The sequence below is a fragment of the Dendrobates tinctorius genome, unplaced genomic scaffold (genome assembly GCF_039654945.1).
Source record: "Dendrobates tinctorius isolate UK_male_01 unplaced genomic scaffold, ASM3965494v1 ptg000102l, whole genome shotgun sequence".
In the NCBI taxonomy this organism is placed as follows: domain Eukaryota; kingdom Metazoa; phylum Chordata; class Amphibia; order Anura; family Dendrobatidae; genus Dendrobates; species Dendrobates tinctorius.
The window spans coordinates 34,307,198-34,326,366 of record NW_027361770.1 but is presented as its reverse complement, the minus strand read 5'-3'; the positions used below and the strand labels follow the sequence as shown (position 1 = coordinate 34,326,366).

The window sequence follows — 19,169 nt, the reverse complement described above, 5'->3', positions numbered from 1 at the left end:
GGGGTCCCCCTCCACCTCAGGACACCGATGCAGCCGCACCAGTTGGACATGCGGCATGTCCAGCCCCTAAATTTTTGTATATATGACCACATACCCAAGTGCACAGAAGAGAGCACTGCGAGAAACAGTACAGGATACCTGACTTCGCCCCTCAATAACACCAAGGATCATTGAAACTATGGTAATGCCAGCGGATTTGTTGCTTGTATCAGCATAGCTTGTTATGCAGACAGCACTCAATACTGCTTATGAACTTGCCTCCAGTTAGTTGTTACATACTACAAAGCTCAATGTGCCCAGTCAGACCATGAAAGGTCATCATGTCTCTGGATGCTACTACAACCCCAATCATGCACATCTTCTATTGATGCTATCCCCTTGGAGATGAGCTGACATATGAGAACACATCAGCCTGGATGAATCAGGGGTCCTTGGCATATCTGACACTATGGAGGTGTGATTCATTTAGATTTAAGCTGCATACACACCGACACTGCACTCAGCAAAGCAGCAGTAGCTGCAGACACCTGAGGCTTCACTGTGGTTAGAAGACATGGGAAATGTGATAGGACAGGGCATATTGTCAGGGAGGAGAATCGGGGATTACCTGGGAAAGAAAAAACTTTCCAAACTTCTGGATGGCAACTAATCATAAAGAGGAGAAGCTTAATGGTATCGTCAGACCAGGACCCAGTCTCGTAGATCACTGAGGCTCTGGGAAGAGTGCCCATGCGCATAGCAGTAGCAGTGAGTAACAAGCAGAGCCGCAGCTTCAGTGACTCACAGAGTCCCTCCCCCTCCCTCCGTCACCACTCTCTTCCTGTTTGTCAGGATCCTGTCAGTGCCAGCGTGCAGCCCGGGGCCCAGGGTCAGGTACAGCTGGAAAGTACAGATACACAGCACCTGTGGACGCTGAAGTTTAGCAAGCAGTCACAGGACCTACGGTCATGTGATGGCAAGGGGGTGGGGCTTAGCATCCTGCTTTCAGAGATGGCAGGACACTATACAGAAATACTCAGAGTCAGGCAAAACAGAGGTCATACACAGAGATATCAGTAAAGTACCAGGGATGAGACAAGACGGATAGTCAGGGCCAAGCAGAAGTCAAAACCAAATAGACATAGAAGGTACCAAGCAGAATCTAAAGCAATATCCAGAGAACAGACCGAGTCGTACACAGAGAATCAAGCAACCAGAACACAGTACAAACACACTCAGGGGTCACCACACAATGTCAAGGGCGAAAGTATAACTAACGGGGATGGGAGCATCCTGAGGCTATAAGAAGCCTCTCCCAGAACCAGGGAGAGGCCACAATCATAGCTCCAGGTGTGCAGGTAGGCCTGCACTGGGATCACAACCTTTAACCCCAGAAATGCCAGTCATCAGCACTGGTTCCAGACATTAACCCCACGTGTGCAAGTCAAACCCGCACTGAGATCATGACACTGTTCCTGCGTCTGCTGCCCGTCACCGCACCAGTGACAGCCGGCTGGACAGCAGCATAATGTATGCTAACAGGTGAGGCCAGGAAAGGGGCCCATTTGACTGTCATATCACAAGCATGCAGAAGAGCGGCCCCCATGCTTCTTTTGTTAGCAGTAATACTGCCGCCGGCTGTCAGTCACCTCATTGCTTTGTATGTCTGGGGGCTCCCTCCCGCTCTGGGCCCCGATGCAGTTGCACCGGTTGAACCGGCGGTATGTCCACCCAAGCCAGGGGCTAATTCGGCAATTCATCGGTTGGGGGAGGTGTGGAGGGAGGTCCAGAAGAACATTGGGGAGGCTCAGGGCAAACAAACATTTTGCTGGCAAGTGACAGTCTTTAGTCCCGGTATTTCTAGTACAAAAAAAGGTGTGGTTGTCTACCAAGAACATACGGTTGAAGGTTCCTTCTGTTGAGCTGGGTCCCAAGTTTATTGGCCCTTACAAGATCATGGAGGTTGTCAACCCAGTTGCCTTTCGCTTGCACCTTCCTCCATTGCTTCGGATCCCCATTGTGTTCCAGAAGTCCCTCCTGAAGTCATTTGTAACTTCCTCTGTTGGGTCACCATCCCTTCCGCCACCTGTCTCTTCTGTGGATGGTCAGATGGAGTATGAAGTGGAATGGATTGTGGATTCTCGCATGGTCCGCCGTTCACTTCAGTGTTTGGTTCACTGGAGGGGTTACAGTCCTGAGGATCGATCGTGGGTCCCGGCGCGATCTGTCCATGCTGATCACTTGGCTCTGTGCTGATCGCTCGTTATCGTGGCAAGCCTGGGGGTCCGGTGGACCCAGTAGCGTAGATACCGGGGGGCAGAGGGGGCGGTGGCCCCGGGCCCTGCACTTTGAGGGGGTCCACCCGGAGCTACGCTACTGTAACTGTATCGGCATGCGCAGAGTGCCGATATACACTCACTGGCCACTTTATTAGGTACACCTGTCCAACTGTGTGTTAAGACTTAATTTCTAATCAGCCAATCACATGGCGGCAACTCAGTGCATTTAGGCATGTAGACATGGTCAAGACAATCTCCTGCAGTTCAAACCGAGCATCAGTATGGGGAAGAAAGGTGATTTGAGTGCCTTTGAACGTGGCATGATTGTTGGTGCCAGAAGGGCTGGTCTGAGAATTTCAGAAACTGCTGATCTACTGGGATTTTCACGCACAACCATCTCTAGGGTTTACAGAGAATGGTCCGAAAAAGAAAAAAAATCCAGTGAGCGGCAGTTCTGTGGCCGGAAATGCCATGTTGATGCCAGAGGTCAGAGGAGAATGGGCAGACTGGTTCGAGCTGATAGAAAGGCAACAGTGACTCAAATTGCCACCCGTTACAACCAAGGTAGGCAGAAGAGCATCTCTGAACGCACAGTGCGTCGAACTTTGAGGCAGATGGGCTACAGCAGCAGAAGACCACACTGGGTACCACTCCTCTCAGCTAAGAACAGGAAACTGAGGCTACAATTTGCACAAGCTCATCGAAATTGGACAGTAGAAGATTGGAAAAACGTTGCCTGGTCTGATGAGTCTCGATTTCTGCTGCGACATTCGGATGGTAGGGTCAGAATTTGGCGTAAACAACATGAAAGCATGGATCCATCCTGCCTTGTATCAACGGTTCAGGCTGGTGGTGGTGGTGTCATGGTGTGGGGAATTTTTTCTGGGCACTCTTTGGGCCCCTTGGTACCAATTGAGCATCGTTGCAATGCCACAGCCTACCTGAGTATTGTTGCTGACCATGTCCATCCCTTTATGACCACAATGTACCCAACATCTGATGGCTACTTTCAGCAGGATAATGCGCCATGTCATAAAGCACGAATCATCTCAGATTGGTTTCTTGAACATGACAATGAGTTTACTGTACTCAAATGGCCTCCTCAGTCACCAGATCTCAATCCAATAGAGCATCTTTGGGATGTGGTGGAACGGGAGATTCGCATCAGGGATGTGCAGCTGACAAATCTGCGCCAACTGTGTGATGCCATCATGTCAATATGGTCCAAAATCTCTGAGGAATGCTTCCAGCACCTTGTTGAATCTCTGCCACGAAGAATTGAGGCAGTTCTGAAGGCAAAAGGGGGTCCAACCCCTTACTAGCATGGTGTACCTAATAAAGTGGCCAGTGAGTGTAGTTGCATTCTGCAGCAGAGCAGGGAGAATCGGTCTCCCTGCTTTGCCGCCCGGCCGCTATGGGCCCTTAAGCAGGTTGGGGGCCCGGTGCCATCAGTGGGCCCCCCACCTCTCATTGATCGCAGGTTCAGCTGCCGATACAGCTGACCTCCCATCATCCCCCTCTCGCTGACAGCGGGCACGATGATGTCACTGCCCGGCGCCCGCTGTCAGGATATGAGTGGGAGCAGTGAACAGCGCAGGAGCCGGGAGCAAGAGAGGTGAGTATTGGATTTATTTTTTGGGGTGCATTATACTAGAGTCTGCCTATGGGGGGCTGCCTTATACTACAGTCTGCCTATAGGGGATTGGGAGGCTGCTTTATACTACAGTCTGCCTATAGGGTGGGGATGCTGCCTTACCTTACAGTCAGCTTATGGCGGGCTGTAATATACTATTGAGTCTGCCTTACCACTGACAATATGGCAGTAATATCCATGTTGGTCTTTATATAGAGATTATTTTCAGTAACAGCTCCGTCATCTCCTACATCCACTATTAGGGTGCGTCACCAAGTTGCAATCAAGTTACCTGGTTAGGGGCCCACTCAGAAGTTTTGCCCCCCCTCCTTGAACCAAAAACCTAGCTACGCCTCTGGGTGGACCCCTTTGAGTGGAGGGTACTGTCATGATACAGGCCGGGTTTTGTATTCTGTCTCCCTTTCCCAGTCTGGTCATGTTAAGGGATAACTTTCTCTGCCTCGTTCTGGCGCCAGGCTGGCTATTTCTCTTCATTGCATCCTGCAGGCGGTGTCAGTTATAGTTTCTGCCTACGGAGTGAGTAGCTGACTCCGTGTATGCTCTGATTTTGCTGTCGCCGACTTTGCCCGTGTCTGTTTTGTTTCCCTCTTCCTGTCCCTTTCATGTTTTGGACTCTCTGGTATTTGACTTGGCTTGGACCCTGACCTGCTGTTTGTCTCTTGTCTTTGGCATATCTGCTCCTGACTGGTACTGACCCATTTGGCTTTGTTCTGACTTTGTGTTTGTTTATTCCTTTGGTACTGCGCAACAGACTAATATCGACCCGGATGTTTGACTATTCTGCTGCCAGCTGCTGGTAGCCTCGCTGCTGCACTGCAGGTCTGCTCTTGCTGTGTGCAGTCCTCCCTCCACTCTACTGCCATACAGTGGAGCTTGCATCTACCTGCATAGCACCAGCGTGACAATTTGACAATAAATGGCTTCACCCAACCACTAATCATGAGTGGAGAAAAAGTTTTGGTGTTATCTTTAATATTCTCTGAAAAAAGGCCAAGAAAGCAAAATCTGCTGGGGTATGTAAACGTTTGAGCACAACTGTATAATTAATATGGTTGAGGTTATCTTAATATTCCAAAAAAAAATTCAATTTGAAAATGGCGCCCGCCGCACCTGTGTAGAAGTAGCTCTCGGTTTATATAGAGGTGATCCGAATGCTGTTTTTAAAAGGAACAAGTTTTCAAACCACAGATAACTGATGGACATCTTCATAATCAGCTATGGTACATATACCACCATTTTCTAATGTTAATAGTGCAATAAATCCAGACGTCACTCTGTACATCATTTATACTTACATATAACATAATTTTTCATATTTGCATGTTCAATTTGTTTAATCATGAGCCACAGCTTAGTTTTATTAATTATCTAAAATCTTTTTGTGCATTAACATTGGGCACTCACTGTTATGGTCAATCGGAAACAAATGAATTGTAACAATAATTTCCTAGTGTATAGTACAATGGTTGGCTATTAAATTGAACATGTACAGTGTATATGCTCTGATTTTTCACAGTTTGAAACCATTCATTTACTTACCCAATGCTAGGGAAAAGTAAAAAGTGTAAAAATGGATTGCAACCAAAGCCAGTTCCACATGAGTGAAATATACGGGAGACAATATGGAGAGGAACCATGGTATGGAGGGGTGGCAGGGAGATGGGTCACAGTATGGAGGAAAGGAAGCATGGAGAAGCAGTGTAAAGAGAGGGCCATGTGTGGCAGGGAGAGTAGAGGAGGGGACAGTGTGATAAGGGGGAACAGTATGGATAGTATGGAGGGAAGAGGTAGGGAGAGGTAGTGTATAATATAGAAATTAATGTGGGTTCATTTTTTGTGCAGACAGCACTTTAAGAAGCAATTATTTATTCAGGGACCAGTATAGGGCTTATTTAGGGCACAGCTTTCCTTTTTCCCTAAGGGTCTTTACAGTGGTGTAACTACAAAGTTATGGGCCCCAGTGGGAACTTTCAAATGGGGCCCCCCCATGCCAAAATACACTCACATCTCCGCTTCGTACATGCGCGGCTTCGCTCCGTACACCTCGTACACACGCGGCTCCGCTCCGTACACCTCGTACAAGCGTGGCACTGCTCTGTACACCTCGTACACGCATGGCTCCGTTCCGCACACCTCGTACACGCGTGGCTCCACTCCGTACACCTCGTACATGCGTGGCTCCGCTCCGTACACCTCATACACACGGCTCCGCACCATACACCTCTTAAACACACGGCTCCGCTCCATTCACCCCGTACACACACGGCTCCACTCTGTACACACATGGCTCCGTTCCGTACACCTCGTACACACACGGTGTTAGGGCTGACGGAACGCACCAAATAATAAAATAATAGTAAGGTGCGTTCGCAGCCCGGGGTCCACCGTGCAGAAGTGGTAAACTGCTGCTTAGTAATGGCGGATGGATATAGCGGTATACAAAAGGTCACACGCGGGTTAACGTCACCCGGTGTGAACAGGAGCAGACTGTTACGTCACAGAGCCGCAGCACCGCGGAACATAAATGCCATAGCCTGTTAAGACACACAGCACTCGGCAAGAGAGTGCTCAGTACATGGTCACAGAACTCAGCCCCAAGGACACGAGGTCTGAGTCCCTCTAGACCTACTGAGCGTGCGGCGTCACACCTGTGGACACCTCTAATAAACACTGACCACCGAGGAGTGCAGACTATGTGCACTGGGGCATACAGACAAAGCCACCGGTGGATGATGATGCCAGTCTCTGACTCTGCCTCTACCTGGACCTCAGCCTGGGCGCTAGCAGGCTAGGCTACCCAACACATGCGTACCAAGGGTAGGGGTTTCTAATGAGTCAGTCACCAGAGACATTCATACATGCATACAACACTCACTCCACATGGTCTAATCTTTTTCTATATTAGCACATGGCTGGGCGGCCATGCGAACCTTTTATAGTTGCAGCCTTCCCGGACCTTCCTGGTGGTCCAATCGGAGCAGCAATAGGACCTGAGCATGTGACCTCCGACCTCCAATGAGAGGTCATCCCACGGGCATGCTCAGTAGGAGAAAAGCAGGACTTAGTCCCAGGAGCGTCTGCTCGCCGCTGACTCATGCATGATACAATAGCTGAGCCTGGAGGAGCAAGCAGACGCCTAGCATTAGCCTGGGCAAGATGCTGGGACCGACGTCTCTGCTGAGTAGGAACTGCTGTGGCTGCAGAAGAATGGGAGACCGCAGAGGACATGGTTTGAGATTCCCCCTGTGGAGTGGCAGGAACTCCACGCCTAACACACGGCTCCACTCCGTACATCTTGTACACACACACGACTCCATTCCGTACACCTCATACACACGTGGCTCCGCCTCATACACACGTGGCTCTGCTCCGTACACCTCATACACACGTGGCTCTGCTCTGTACATCTCATACACACATGGCTCGGCTCCGTACACCTCGTACACACACACACGGCTCCTCTCTGTACACATGTGGCTCTACTCCGTACACACGCAGCTCTGCTCCATACACCGGCTACACATCCTACACACATGGCTCTGCTCCGTCCAAAATTGTACACACACAGCTCTGCTACATCCACACTGTAAACCCCTCCTGACCCCACACATAAACTTTACCTCATCCAGCACAGCAGAGTCCTGCAGACACCAAAGCCTGTGATTATGTGATCCCTGACTCCACCCCTCCTGTGACCTCATCACAGGTCCTGTGCGCACATTGGAGAAAACAGCCTAGCAACGGGCTGTTGTCAGTGCGGGAGGGCAAGGATTGGGTGCATGGGGGGGGTGTGGCGGATCAGTGCAGTGTGGGGTGAGAACTGGGACAATTGGGAGATATGCCTGCTGGTCCCCTGACTCCCCCGTGGCCTGGTCGCAGTGGCGACTCCTGCAACCATGGTAATTACGCCCCTGGGTCTTTATATTACTTTGTTGCCTCTAAAGCTTTACACTTTATATCCCTTTGTGTATTTTCCAAAGTGTATGTTGTGTGACTGTGTTTCAGTTCTGCCCTGTCTGTCCTGTTTTGTATTTCCCTATTCACATTCAGACTAGTGCTGTTAGGATCGTAGTAAGGAACGAGGCTCGGGCAACGAGGCTTCAGTGCAGGGATAGATAGGGAGTTGGACCCCTAGCTTCAGGGTCAGACTAGGGACCTACTTGCTTTCCCACAGTCTCACCATGACACGGCCATTCTGGATCCTTAACAATCATCTGTCATCGACCCTCATACACATATGGCTGCCAGCCGAACCCAATGATTTCACTGGGTTTGTCTGGCGTTATCATAATATCTAAAGGGTATGGGCTCTTTTAGTCTGACTAACTAGTAGGAAGCACTATTACCTAGGGCAGCATGAATGCCAAATACGGTCCTTCTAACAAAATCATAGGGAATATATGTTGCTCAAGTGAAAACGGTCTTTGGCAATAGGTAATAGGTAAAGACAAGAAAAATGTGCAAGATCTACTATACTATAGTGAATCTGCCAATACACAAAAATCTATACGTTAGCTATATGATTCTGCAGTGTCAGCTAATAATGTTAGGTGTCTTACGTATATTATAAAAGTAAGTATTTGGCCAAAACTTTTTTTAAAAAGTTCTTTATTTATATATTATTAAAATACATTTTGGAATTATGTTCCTAATCCTGGTGTTACAATTATGGTTGGCTGTGAACTGCATATCATATTATAGTTTAATGGTGTGAGGGCCAATATATAACTAATTATTATAAAGCAGCCCTTGTTTGTTCTATTAACTTATAGACATTGTATTTGTGCTATTTTGTTGTTATGTATTATATTTGTTGTGATGCTGATATGGCTGAAAACCACATCAAAATCACTTACTTACTGACTATACTCAAATGAGGGATTTTTGATCACACATCATGCCAGACATGCTGATGAGGGTGTGATATCCACACAAGAGGTGTGTTACTTTTTTGGAAAGGTATTTAGTTTGGTGAACGCAAAACATATTTGTAACATGAGGATTAGTAACACATGCAGTATTTGAAACAAACTGGTGACAATTTTACCGCACCAAAATTCACTTTAATAATATATCAATAAAGAAGTGAATTTTTTTATAGCTTTGAATCATGATGGACAAATCCTTAACTTTTTCAGTATGTAGAAACACCCAGCAATGGCGAAGTCTCGAACTCTACAGGATTGACAATAACAATTGTGTGAGCATGTGTTTTTTTTCTATATACCGTATGTTGTATCTATACATAAAATGAATAAAAGTGATAATCAAATATAAAAAAAAAATTACCTTGTTTTTTTTCTGGTGTATTCTGACAGACTGCTGAAATTCCCAGCCATTCTAAAATTATACTTGAAATTCCTGAGGAACTCTCACTTTCCAAATATTCCTGCAGGGTTGAAAATGTGATTTATGTTAGCTGGCTAGTACAAGGTGTAGAGTCAGTACTTTGTGGCCTCCAACACTATGAGGACCTATAGTAAGTGGCCTTCATCAGAGCCAATTCTATCATTAAATAAAAAAAATAATACCATAAATATATATTGAATGTAGCTGTTTATAAAGCCCCTACTGTTACATTTAAAATGTATTAGCCACCATTGCAACAAATAACCTAGGACAACCTGAAAAAAAAAAATAGAAAATAAGATATAAGGAGGAGATATGTATGCTAACATCTTTGCACAGAGTGATTTGTGCATCCTAAAAACTTCACTTCGCCTTTGCTTAGGGTTAGACTGGCCCACCGGGACACTGGAGAATTCTCCGGTGGACCCTGGGGCTTTGGCGGGCACCTGAGCATGACGCAGAGGGGGCCCACTTGTGTCAACTGAATGTGTGTCCTCAGATGCACATTCAATTGAAATGTATTGCTCCTTCGCAAGAGGCCGCTGACTTGTGTGTGTGCACCTGTCGCAGGCGGTGGATGACAGTGACTGTTATACGCCGCCTGCGACGGGCGCACTCGCATCAACTGCGGACTCTACCAGGTCAGCGACCATTTGTTCATGAGCGCATCGGATCTGTAGAGGAGGACGCCCGCACGGTGCCAAGAACACAGGCAGGTAAGTGAAATTTTTTTTGTTTGTTTGTTTTCCTTCTGTGGATGCAACATGGTGCGTGGGCCAGGGTGGATATATGGGGGGCCACGATGGATATCTAGGGGGGCCAGGATGGATATATTGGTGGTCCAGGATGGATATATGGGGTGCCAGGGTGGATATATGGGGGAACCAGGACAAGAGACCAGGATGGATATATGGAGGGGCCAGGATGGATATATGGAGGGGTTAGGATGGATATATGGAGTGGCCAGGATGGATATATGGGGGGGCCAGGATGGATATATGGGGGGCGAGGATAGATATATGAGGGAGCCAGGATGGATATATGGAGGGAACCAGGATGGATATATTGGAGAGCCAAGGAAATGGGACCAGGATGGATATATGGGGGGTCAGGATGGATATATGAAGGGGCCAAGATGGATATATGGGAGAGCCAGGACAAGGGGCATATGAGGGCAGGATGCACATATGGGGGGCCAGGATGCACACATAAGGGCCAGGACAAGGAGCATATGTGAGCCAGGATGCACATATGGGGGGCCAGGCATGACAAGGTACATAGGTGGTCAGGCTGGACAAGGGACATAGAGGGCTAGGCTGGTTCATATTATTAAATAAAGGGGTCCAGGCTAGATGAGATTATTAAAAAAGTGGACCAAGATGAGGGACTTAATTACTGTTTGGGGCCATATTATTTTATGTTGACAAGTGAGGAACATAATTTCTTTAGGGTCCAATTATGGAAATTATTACTACTGTAATATAATTTGCTTTTTAGGAAACTGTTTTCCATGGGGGAATGAATGGGGGGTCCTATTACTGTGCAGGACGGCACAACATCACTTTTTTTCTTCAACTGATGTAGTGTAGAAGTCGGGGAAAAAGTGGGCAATGTGCTCTGGAAGCGATCAACTATTGACGACTGTATGTTATTTTCTGCAGATATGAGTCCTGGCTGAAAGATGAGATGGTGGTCTGTGCCAGATGAAGAAGAAAAGCGAAGATGAAGGACTTCAACTAGAGATGTCACTGGTAAGTCAGTGTACTACATGTATACACACACTATACACTATATACTATATACAAAACTCCTGTTTACAATGTCACTGGTGATCATTGTATTACCTGTACACTGACACTATATACAGAGCCCATGTGCATAATGTCACTGGTCATCTCTGTATTACCTATACACTATATACAGAGCTCCTGTGTATAATGTCACTAGTGATGGTAATATGTGGTCCGGTCATGGTGTGGTGGTATTTGTTCCTTTTATGTGGTATTATTCGGTCACTAGTGTCATGTTCCCAGTGCAGGTTTTTTAACCTGCACGTCAGGGGTTAATGTCTTGAGCCCAGTGTAGGCTTTGACCTGCACGCCTGGGGTTAATTATTGTAGCCTCTCTTTGGTTCAAGAAGAGCTTCTTATAGCCCTGGGAAACTCCAATCCCCATCAGTTATACTTTTGCCTTTGGCCGAGTGTGGTGACCCCTGTGTGCATGTGCCTTCTGATTGTCTTCTAGCTTGCTTATATGATTCTGACCCAGTTCTGTCCCCTTTTGTGAGTTTATCTCTTGATTCTGTACTGTGTATCTGCTTCTCTGTTTTCTGACTCATTGCCTATGTCCTGACTATTCTCTGATTGCCCTTCTTGTACTGTGCTGCTATCTCCGTGTATGACTCATTGCTTACGTTCTGACTACTCTCTGCTTGTCCCTCTGGTACCGCGCCGCCCTCTTGGTGTATGACCCCGTTTGTCTGACCTGAGGATCCCTGTAGTAGAATCCTGCATATATCTCCAGCAGCAGGACGTTAAGCCCCGCCCCCTGCAGTCACATGATCGTAGGTCCTTCACTGCTTGCTACCTTCAGCATCCCAGGTGCTGTCTGCCTGAGTTTTCCCTGCAGTATCTGACCCCGGGCCCTCCCGCAGTGTGGGTAAGTCAACTTGTTCAGCCATGGCAGTTCGCCGGCGCTGACAGGATCCCAACAACTATGTGGTGGAATAGACAGTCCAGTCATGGTGTGGTGGTCTTTGTCTCCTGTATTTGGTATTATTCAGTCACTATGTGGTGGTAATATGTGGTGTGGTCATGGTGTAGCGGTATTTGTCCCTTGTATGTGGTATTATTCGGTCAACTGTGGTGTTGTCATGGTGTGGTGGTATTTCTTTCTTGTATGTGGTATTATTTGGTCACTATGTGGTCTGGTCATTGTGTGGTGGTATTTGTTCCTTATATGTGGTATTATTTGGTCACTATGTGGTCTGGTCATGGTGTGACGGTATTTGTCTTTTGTTGTCACGTGGACCCGTCCTGTGTGACGCGACCAGCAGGCTGGTAACTAGAACAAGAGGACGCGGCACGTGATACTGTCCTGTGTGACATGGCTCGCAGGCCGGTAACTAAAACAATAAGACAAAGGGAAGGGAAACAGTTATAACGGTGGGCCCTGCGATAGGGAAAGGGGACATGGAGACCTCCTGCACTCCCCTGAGTCAGTGTCCCTAACGCTCCTAACGCTCCCTATGCCGGTTCCGCACTGGGCGCCGATCAGGAACCTGTCACCCTAGCACACCCTACACCTATCCCTTGCTAGGGTGCTGGCGGTGCAGGCACTGGCCCCACCGCTGTACTAATACACACTAAGGAAAAACAAACAGGGAAACACCATTTAGCTTTACTCTGTTGCACTTGCTTCTGGCAACAGAGTCCACCACCAGCATGCAACTCTCCTCCTGAATCACTGCCACCAAGCTCTGTCAGAGCTACAAGGAAATCCCCTATGACTCCTTTCACACCAGGGCTAAAACAGTGCTGCAAGGAACGCTCTCCAGCTCCTTCCTCCAACAAGGATGGTTGAAATGAACACTTTCACCAACACTGATTGCAACACCTGTGACTCTTTTATAGCAGAGCCAGCAATCACACCTGCATTATAATCATGTGCACTTAACTAAAGAAACTAGAGTGCAATGACGCTCACCACCACTGGGGGCAAACTTAGAACAAATGACACCACAGTGCAATAATCCTAATGGCCACCGGGGGCAAAAACCAACCTTAAGCACAGCTTAGGAAAAAAAAAGGTTACCTGTGCTTTTTATCAGTTCTGATCCAGCATGGATCATGACACTTGTATGTGGTATTATTCAGTCACTATGTGGTCTGGTCATGGTGAGACTGTATTTGTCCCTTGTATCATTTGGTCACTATGTTACGGTAATATGTGTTCTGGCCATGTTGTGGTATTTCTTCCCTGTACGTGGTATTATTCGGTCACTATGCTGTCTGATCATGGTGTAGTGGCATTTCTTCCCTGTATGTTGTAGCATTGGTCTTGGTATAGGGGATTGTGCTGTATATGGCGGTCATTTGTTCTCTCTGATATTAATTAGGAGAAGATTCTTTTTTCCCATTAGAGATTAATTACACAATTAATTAATTAACACAGTGGCAGAGATGCACTTTAATTTGTGTTTCTCCTGTCAAGAAAAGTAATCACCACTCCACAGGACTAGTGATAACATATTGATTGGTTGGGGTCTGACTGCTTGGACCCAATAGGCAGAATGTGGAACTTTTATCCCCATTAGACCGGAGCATCATGTACAACTTGACCACTGATCCATTCATTCCTTCAGTGGCTGCGAGAAGCTGTGCTTGTTTTTTTCTGGAAGCATCAAAGAGAATGAATGGAGCTGAGGTCAAACATCTCACCTGCCATTGCATTTTAAAATGGAGATACTGTAAGTGTACTGCCAGGGATAAAACTTCCACATTCTTCAGATCAGTGCAGTTGCTAATGGTCGATAACTTGTTTTAACCAAAGATTCCGTTTACTGCAAACTAATGTAATTGTACATCACAGTTATGGTGGTGATTGAACAGTACATGTGCAGGAGTCGCCTGTGTTTTACAGTTGATGCTCCACTATAACAAGGATAACGGCTTACAGGTATTTGCATACATCTGTGGGGTGGGCCCCTAGGGTCAATTCCTCCTGTGGGCTCCAGACACCCAAGTCCGACCCTGCCTTTGCTTATTTGTGCAATTACAGTATCTCTTCTATCAACTTTTAGACCACTCTCTTGACAACCCAAGAATATTAGTGAACTATAGACCATTGGCTATGAGTAATGGGCCAAGATTCCTTCAGGTTTTTTTATGCACTGCATTTGAAGCATTTCATAACAGCCAAATGATGCTCAACTAAATGGTAAAGTTACTTTTTGAATAATTCTGAGACTAAAATAGTTAGAAAATGTAGCATACAGCCCATCACGCCCCAGCCATGGCTCCTTCCCAGCACTCAGTTGTACTCTCGTCTGATGAAATAAGGGGCTGTGCAGGGGGGCCATAAAATGAGGGGCTGTGCAGGTGGGCATAAAATGAGGGGCTGTGCAGGGGACATCAAATGAGGGGCTGTGCAGGGAGGCATGAAATAAGGGGCTATGAAGGGGAGCATAAAATGAAAGTCTGTGCAGTGGGGCATATAATGAAGGGCTGTGTAGGTGGGACATACAATGAGGGGTTGTGCAGGGGGGCCATATAATCAGGGGCTGTGCATAGAGCATAAAATAAGGAACTGTGCAGAGAGGAGCATAAAATCAGGGGCTGTGCAAAGGGGCATAAAATGAGGGGCTGCATAGGGGAGCATAAAATGAGGGGCTGCGCAGGGGGCATAAAACAAGAGGCTGTGCTGTAGGCATAAAACGAGGGGCTGCGCAGGGGGGCATAAAACGAGGGGCTGTGCTGGGGGACATAGAATCATAGAATCGTAGAGTTGGAAGGGACCTCCTGGGCCATCTGGTCCAACCCCCTGCTCAAAGCAGGATTCGCTAAATCATCCCAGTCAGATGTCTGTCCAGCCTCTGTTTGAAGACTCCCATTGAAGGAGAACTCACCACTTCTTGTGGCAGCCTGTTCCACTCATTGATCACTCTAACTGTCAAAAAGTTTTTTCTAATATCTAATCTGTGTCTCCTCCCATTCAGTTTCATCCCATTGCTTCTAGTCTTTCCTTGTGCAAATGAGAATAAAGTTGATCCTTCTACAATGTGACAGCCCTTTAGATATTTGTAGACAGCTATTAAGTCTCCTCTCAGTCTTCTCTTTTGCAAACTAAACATTCCCAAATCCTGCAACATAAAACAAGGGGCTGTGCAGGGGGGCATGAAATGAAGGACTGTGCAAGGGGGCATGAAATGAGGGACTGTGCAGGGGAGTCATGACATGAGGGACTGTGCAGTAGGAAAAAAAACCTTGTAGTTCCAGCTACAAACTTTGCTTGCTTTATTAGTTCATTTTAAAAGACATGTGTCAAATGTCAAGAATGCTCTCCAAAAAAAAGCTGCCTATAGACGCAGGACAGGCTTACGCGTTTCGATCTGGATGATCTTTGTCGAAAGCCATGTCGATACCTCCATACATCCTCCTATATAAGGAGAGTTCACCAATAGTGATACATTTCAAAATCACATGACATATTCCTTGAATAGGAGAAAAAAAAAGGGAATATTAAAACAGGAAGAAAAACAACAAAAAAAGTCCCACATAATAAAAAACTTTACAAAGAAACATAAAAATAGCGACATATGGAAATAATCATTTAGCAATAATGTAGAGCTAAATCATTGCTCTTATTTAGACCACTCGGGAATCTAGTATTGAGATGGTATATCCAATATGCTTCTCTAGTAAGAAGACGCCGCCTAGCATCACCTCCACGAAACGGTGTATTAACATGCTCTATGCCATGTACCTGAAAGTGTGTTGTGCTTCTGGCATAATGAGCAATAAAATGTTGGGAAGCTGCCGAACACTTTTCTATCTGAAGTATTTGTACTAGTGATATCATACAAATGCTCCCTAATACAAGCTTTTAATTTTCTGGATGTACATCCGACATATGAAAGTTTGCATGCTTTACAGTTTATCTTGTACACTACATTTGTAGAGTTACAATTAATATAGCTTTTAATTTTAAATTTATTTTGATCACTGCTATCAAAAAAATCTTTCGTCACTATTGCATGTCTGCAAGTTTTGTAACTATTGGAACCACACCTGTAGAAACCAATACAATTAAGCCAATTTTTTTGTGGTTTTCTGTTTAAAAAAAAAAACATACTGGGTGATAATTTGTTCCCTAAGTAAGCATACAATTAAATCAATTCCAGTTGGGGAATATATTAGAATTAAATGTAATTGCAGTCAGGATTCAGACTTAAAAAAAGAGTTCCAACAGGTATCTGAAAAACTGAAAAACCGCAAGTACCCACACTGGACATAGAATAGAGCGCAAAACATTGTACAAAATAAAAGCCATTATGCCTAATGTCAAGAAAATTGCAACAAAGATTGGAGTAACAAACCCTATGTATGTCTTCAATATAGCCCGCAATTCACACAAATCAAGGGAATAATAAATAAATATCTACCGGTATTATATGAGGACGAGAAATTAGCTAAAGTGTTGCATACAGGTATAAATGGGGTATCCAGATGGGCACCTACCTTAGGGAACAAATGATCACCCAGTATGTTTTTTTAAGGCTAAGTTCACACGTACCGGAACTCTCGCGGAAATTACCGCGAGAATTCTAGAATTCCATTCCGCGGGAAAATCGCATTTTAAATTCCCGCGATTTTCCCTCGGAAAAACTAGCATTTTGCAAGCGTATTTAGCTTGCAGAATGCTAGTGTTTTCCAAGCGATCTGTAGCATCGCTTGGAGAACTGATTGACAGGTTGGTCACACTCGTCAAACATAGTGTTTGACAAGTGTGACCAACTTTTTACTACTGAGGCTGCCTATGCAGCATCAATAGTAAAAGATAGAATGTAAAAAAAAATAAAAAATAGTGTTATTCTTACCTTCCGACGTCCTGCGCATCCGGTCCCAGTAATCCTTTGCGAAAATGCCCGCGATGACGTCCGTTCTCGCGGGATCGCGATGTCTCGCGGTAATTCGCGATGACGTCGCGCGAATGACCGCGAGACTTCGCGATCCCGCGAGAACGGACGCCATCGCGGGCATTTTCGCAAAGGATTACTGGGAACGAGAGCGTGGACAGAGGCGGGAAGGCTGCACGGGACGCCGGAAGGCAAGAATAACAATATTTTTTATTTTAAATTCTATTTTTTACAGGGATATGGTACCCAGGGCCTGGAGGACAGTCTCCTCTCCTCTGGACCGTGGGTACCATCCACAAATGTTCTGCTTATTTTTCGCATGGTGTACACAGCCACATGCGGGAAGTAAGCGGAACAATGCATTCCTATGGGTGCGGGATCGCCGCGATTCCGCAAATTAATGAGCATGCTGCGTTTTTTACCGCGAAGCGATTCCGCCGCGGTAAAAACCGCAGCATTAGCACAGCATTGCGGAATCCCATAGGAATGCATGGGATGCTTATTTTTCGCGTTTTCGCGGCAAAATCGCTTGGTTAAAACCGCCGCGGAAACGCGAAAAAAACGCCACGTGTGAACTCAGCCTTAAACAAAAGAAAACCACAAAAAAATTGGCTTAATTGTATGGGTTTCTACAGGTGTGGTTCCAATAGTCGCAAAACTTGCAGACATGCAATAGTGACGAAAGATTTTTTTGATAGCAGTGATCAAAATAAATTTAAAATTAAAAGCTATATTAATTGTAACTCTACAAATGTAGTGTACAAGATAAACTGTAAAGCATGCAAACTTTCATATGTCGGATGTACATCCAGAAAATTAAACGCTCGTATTAGGGAGCATTTGTATGATATCACTAGTACAAATAATTCAGATAGAAATGTTTTGGCAGCTTCCAAACATTTTATTGCTCATCATGCCAGAAGCACAACACACTTTCAGGTACATGGCATAGAACATGTTAATACACCCTTTCGTGGAGGTAATGCTAGGCGGCGTCTTCTCACTAGAGAAGCATATTGGATATACCATCTCAATGCTAGATTCCCGAGTGGTCTAAATAAGCGCAATGATTTAGCGCTACATTATCGCTAAATGATTGTTTCTATATGTGGCTATTTTTATATGTTTCTTTGTAAAGTTTTTTATTATGTGGGACTTTTTTTATTGTTTTTCTTCCTGTTTTAATATTCCCCTTTTTTTTCTCCTATTCAAGGAATATGTCATGTGATTTTGAAATGTATCACTATTGGTGAACTCTCCTTATATAGGAGGATGTATGGAGGTATCGACATGGCTTTTGACAAAGGTCATCCAGATCGAAACGCGTAAGCCTGTCCTTCGTCTATAGGCAGCTTTTTTTTTGGAGAGCATTCTTGACATTTGACACATGTCTTTTAAAATGAACTAATAAAGCAAGCAAAGTTTTTTAACGCAGCTGGAACTACAAGGTTTTTTTTTCTTCATGGTCGATTCCACGTTTGTCTAACGGAGTTCCGAGGCTTCTGCGGTGGTTACTGGTGAGCTGGCTACACTTTATTCTCTTGTACTGTGCAGTAGGACAGCAAATGAGTGACTGCAAGGGGGTACAGCAAAGTATATGATTAACTGTGGAGGACATTATACTTGGGGCTGTGGTTATCATACTACATAGTGGGCTGTGGTGAATATTATACATTTTGCGGTAGTGTTTGTGGGCCATAATACTGTATAGGGTGCTGTGAGGGCCATCATAGTTTACATGGGGGCTGTTTTGGTCTTCATACTATTTATGGGGGGCTGTGGTGAATATCATACTATATAAAGGGGGCTGTGGTGACCATACTATTTATTGGTGGCTTGTTCGGGATATAATACTGTATGGGCAGCTGTGATGATCAGCATACCATGTAGGTGGACAGTTTTGGGAGTTGTTACAGTCTGAAGAGGGCAGCATGGTGGGCAATATGCTGTCATAGTATGACGCAAGGGCACAGAATTAATATGGATAGGGGAGAACAGGACAACATGAAATGGGGGCAAAATATGGAGAAGGGTTAGCATGGCAAGGGGACAGTGTAGAGATACAGAAAGTGTAATGGAAAATTAGAAAGCCATGGTATAGGCCATTGTTCATAAGGATGGATGGTGTGGCGGTTACAGCTGATAATAGTAGACCTTGTAGATGTCAGATACCATAAGTGGTTTATTTGTACAGTATGGACAGTGTGGCAAAGTCACTGGTACAGTGCTGGAGGGGAGATATGTTTCACTGAGCTTAATGGTGTCAGTGATA

General features: G+C 45.6%; 1 protein-coding gene across 2 annotated transcripts in view; it reads right to left on the bottom strand.

Moving 5' to 3' along the window:
* The window catches only part of LOC141099765 (NFX1-type zinc finger-containing protein 1-like), a 400,215-nt gene that overhangs the window by 226,490 nt on the left and 154,556 nt on the right, over positions 1 to 19,169 (bottom strand). For both annotated transcript variants that reach the window (XM_073587803.1, XM_073587804.1), the window contains one exon: positions 9,202 to 9,301. In XM_073587803.1, coding sequence (XP_073443904.1) covers positions 9,202 to 9,301 — 100 coding nt within the window. The remainder of the gene's footprint in view (positions 1 to 9,201; positions 9,302 to 19,169) is intronic.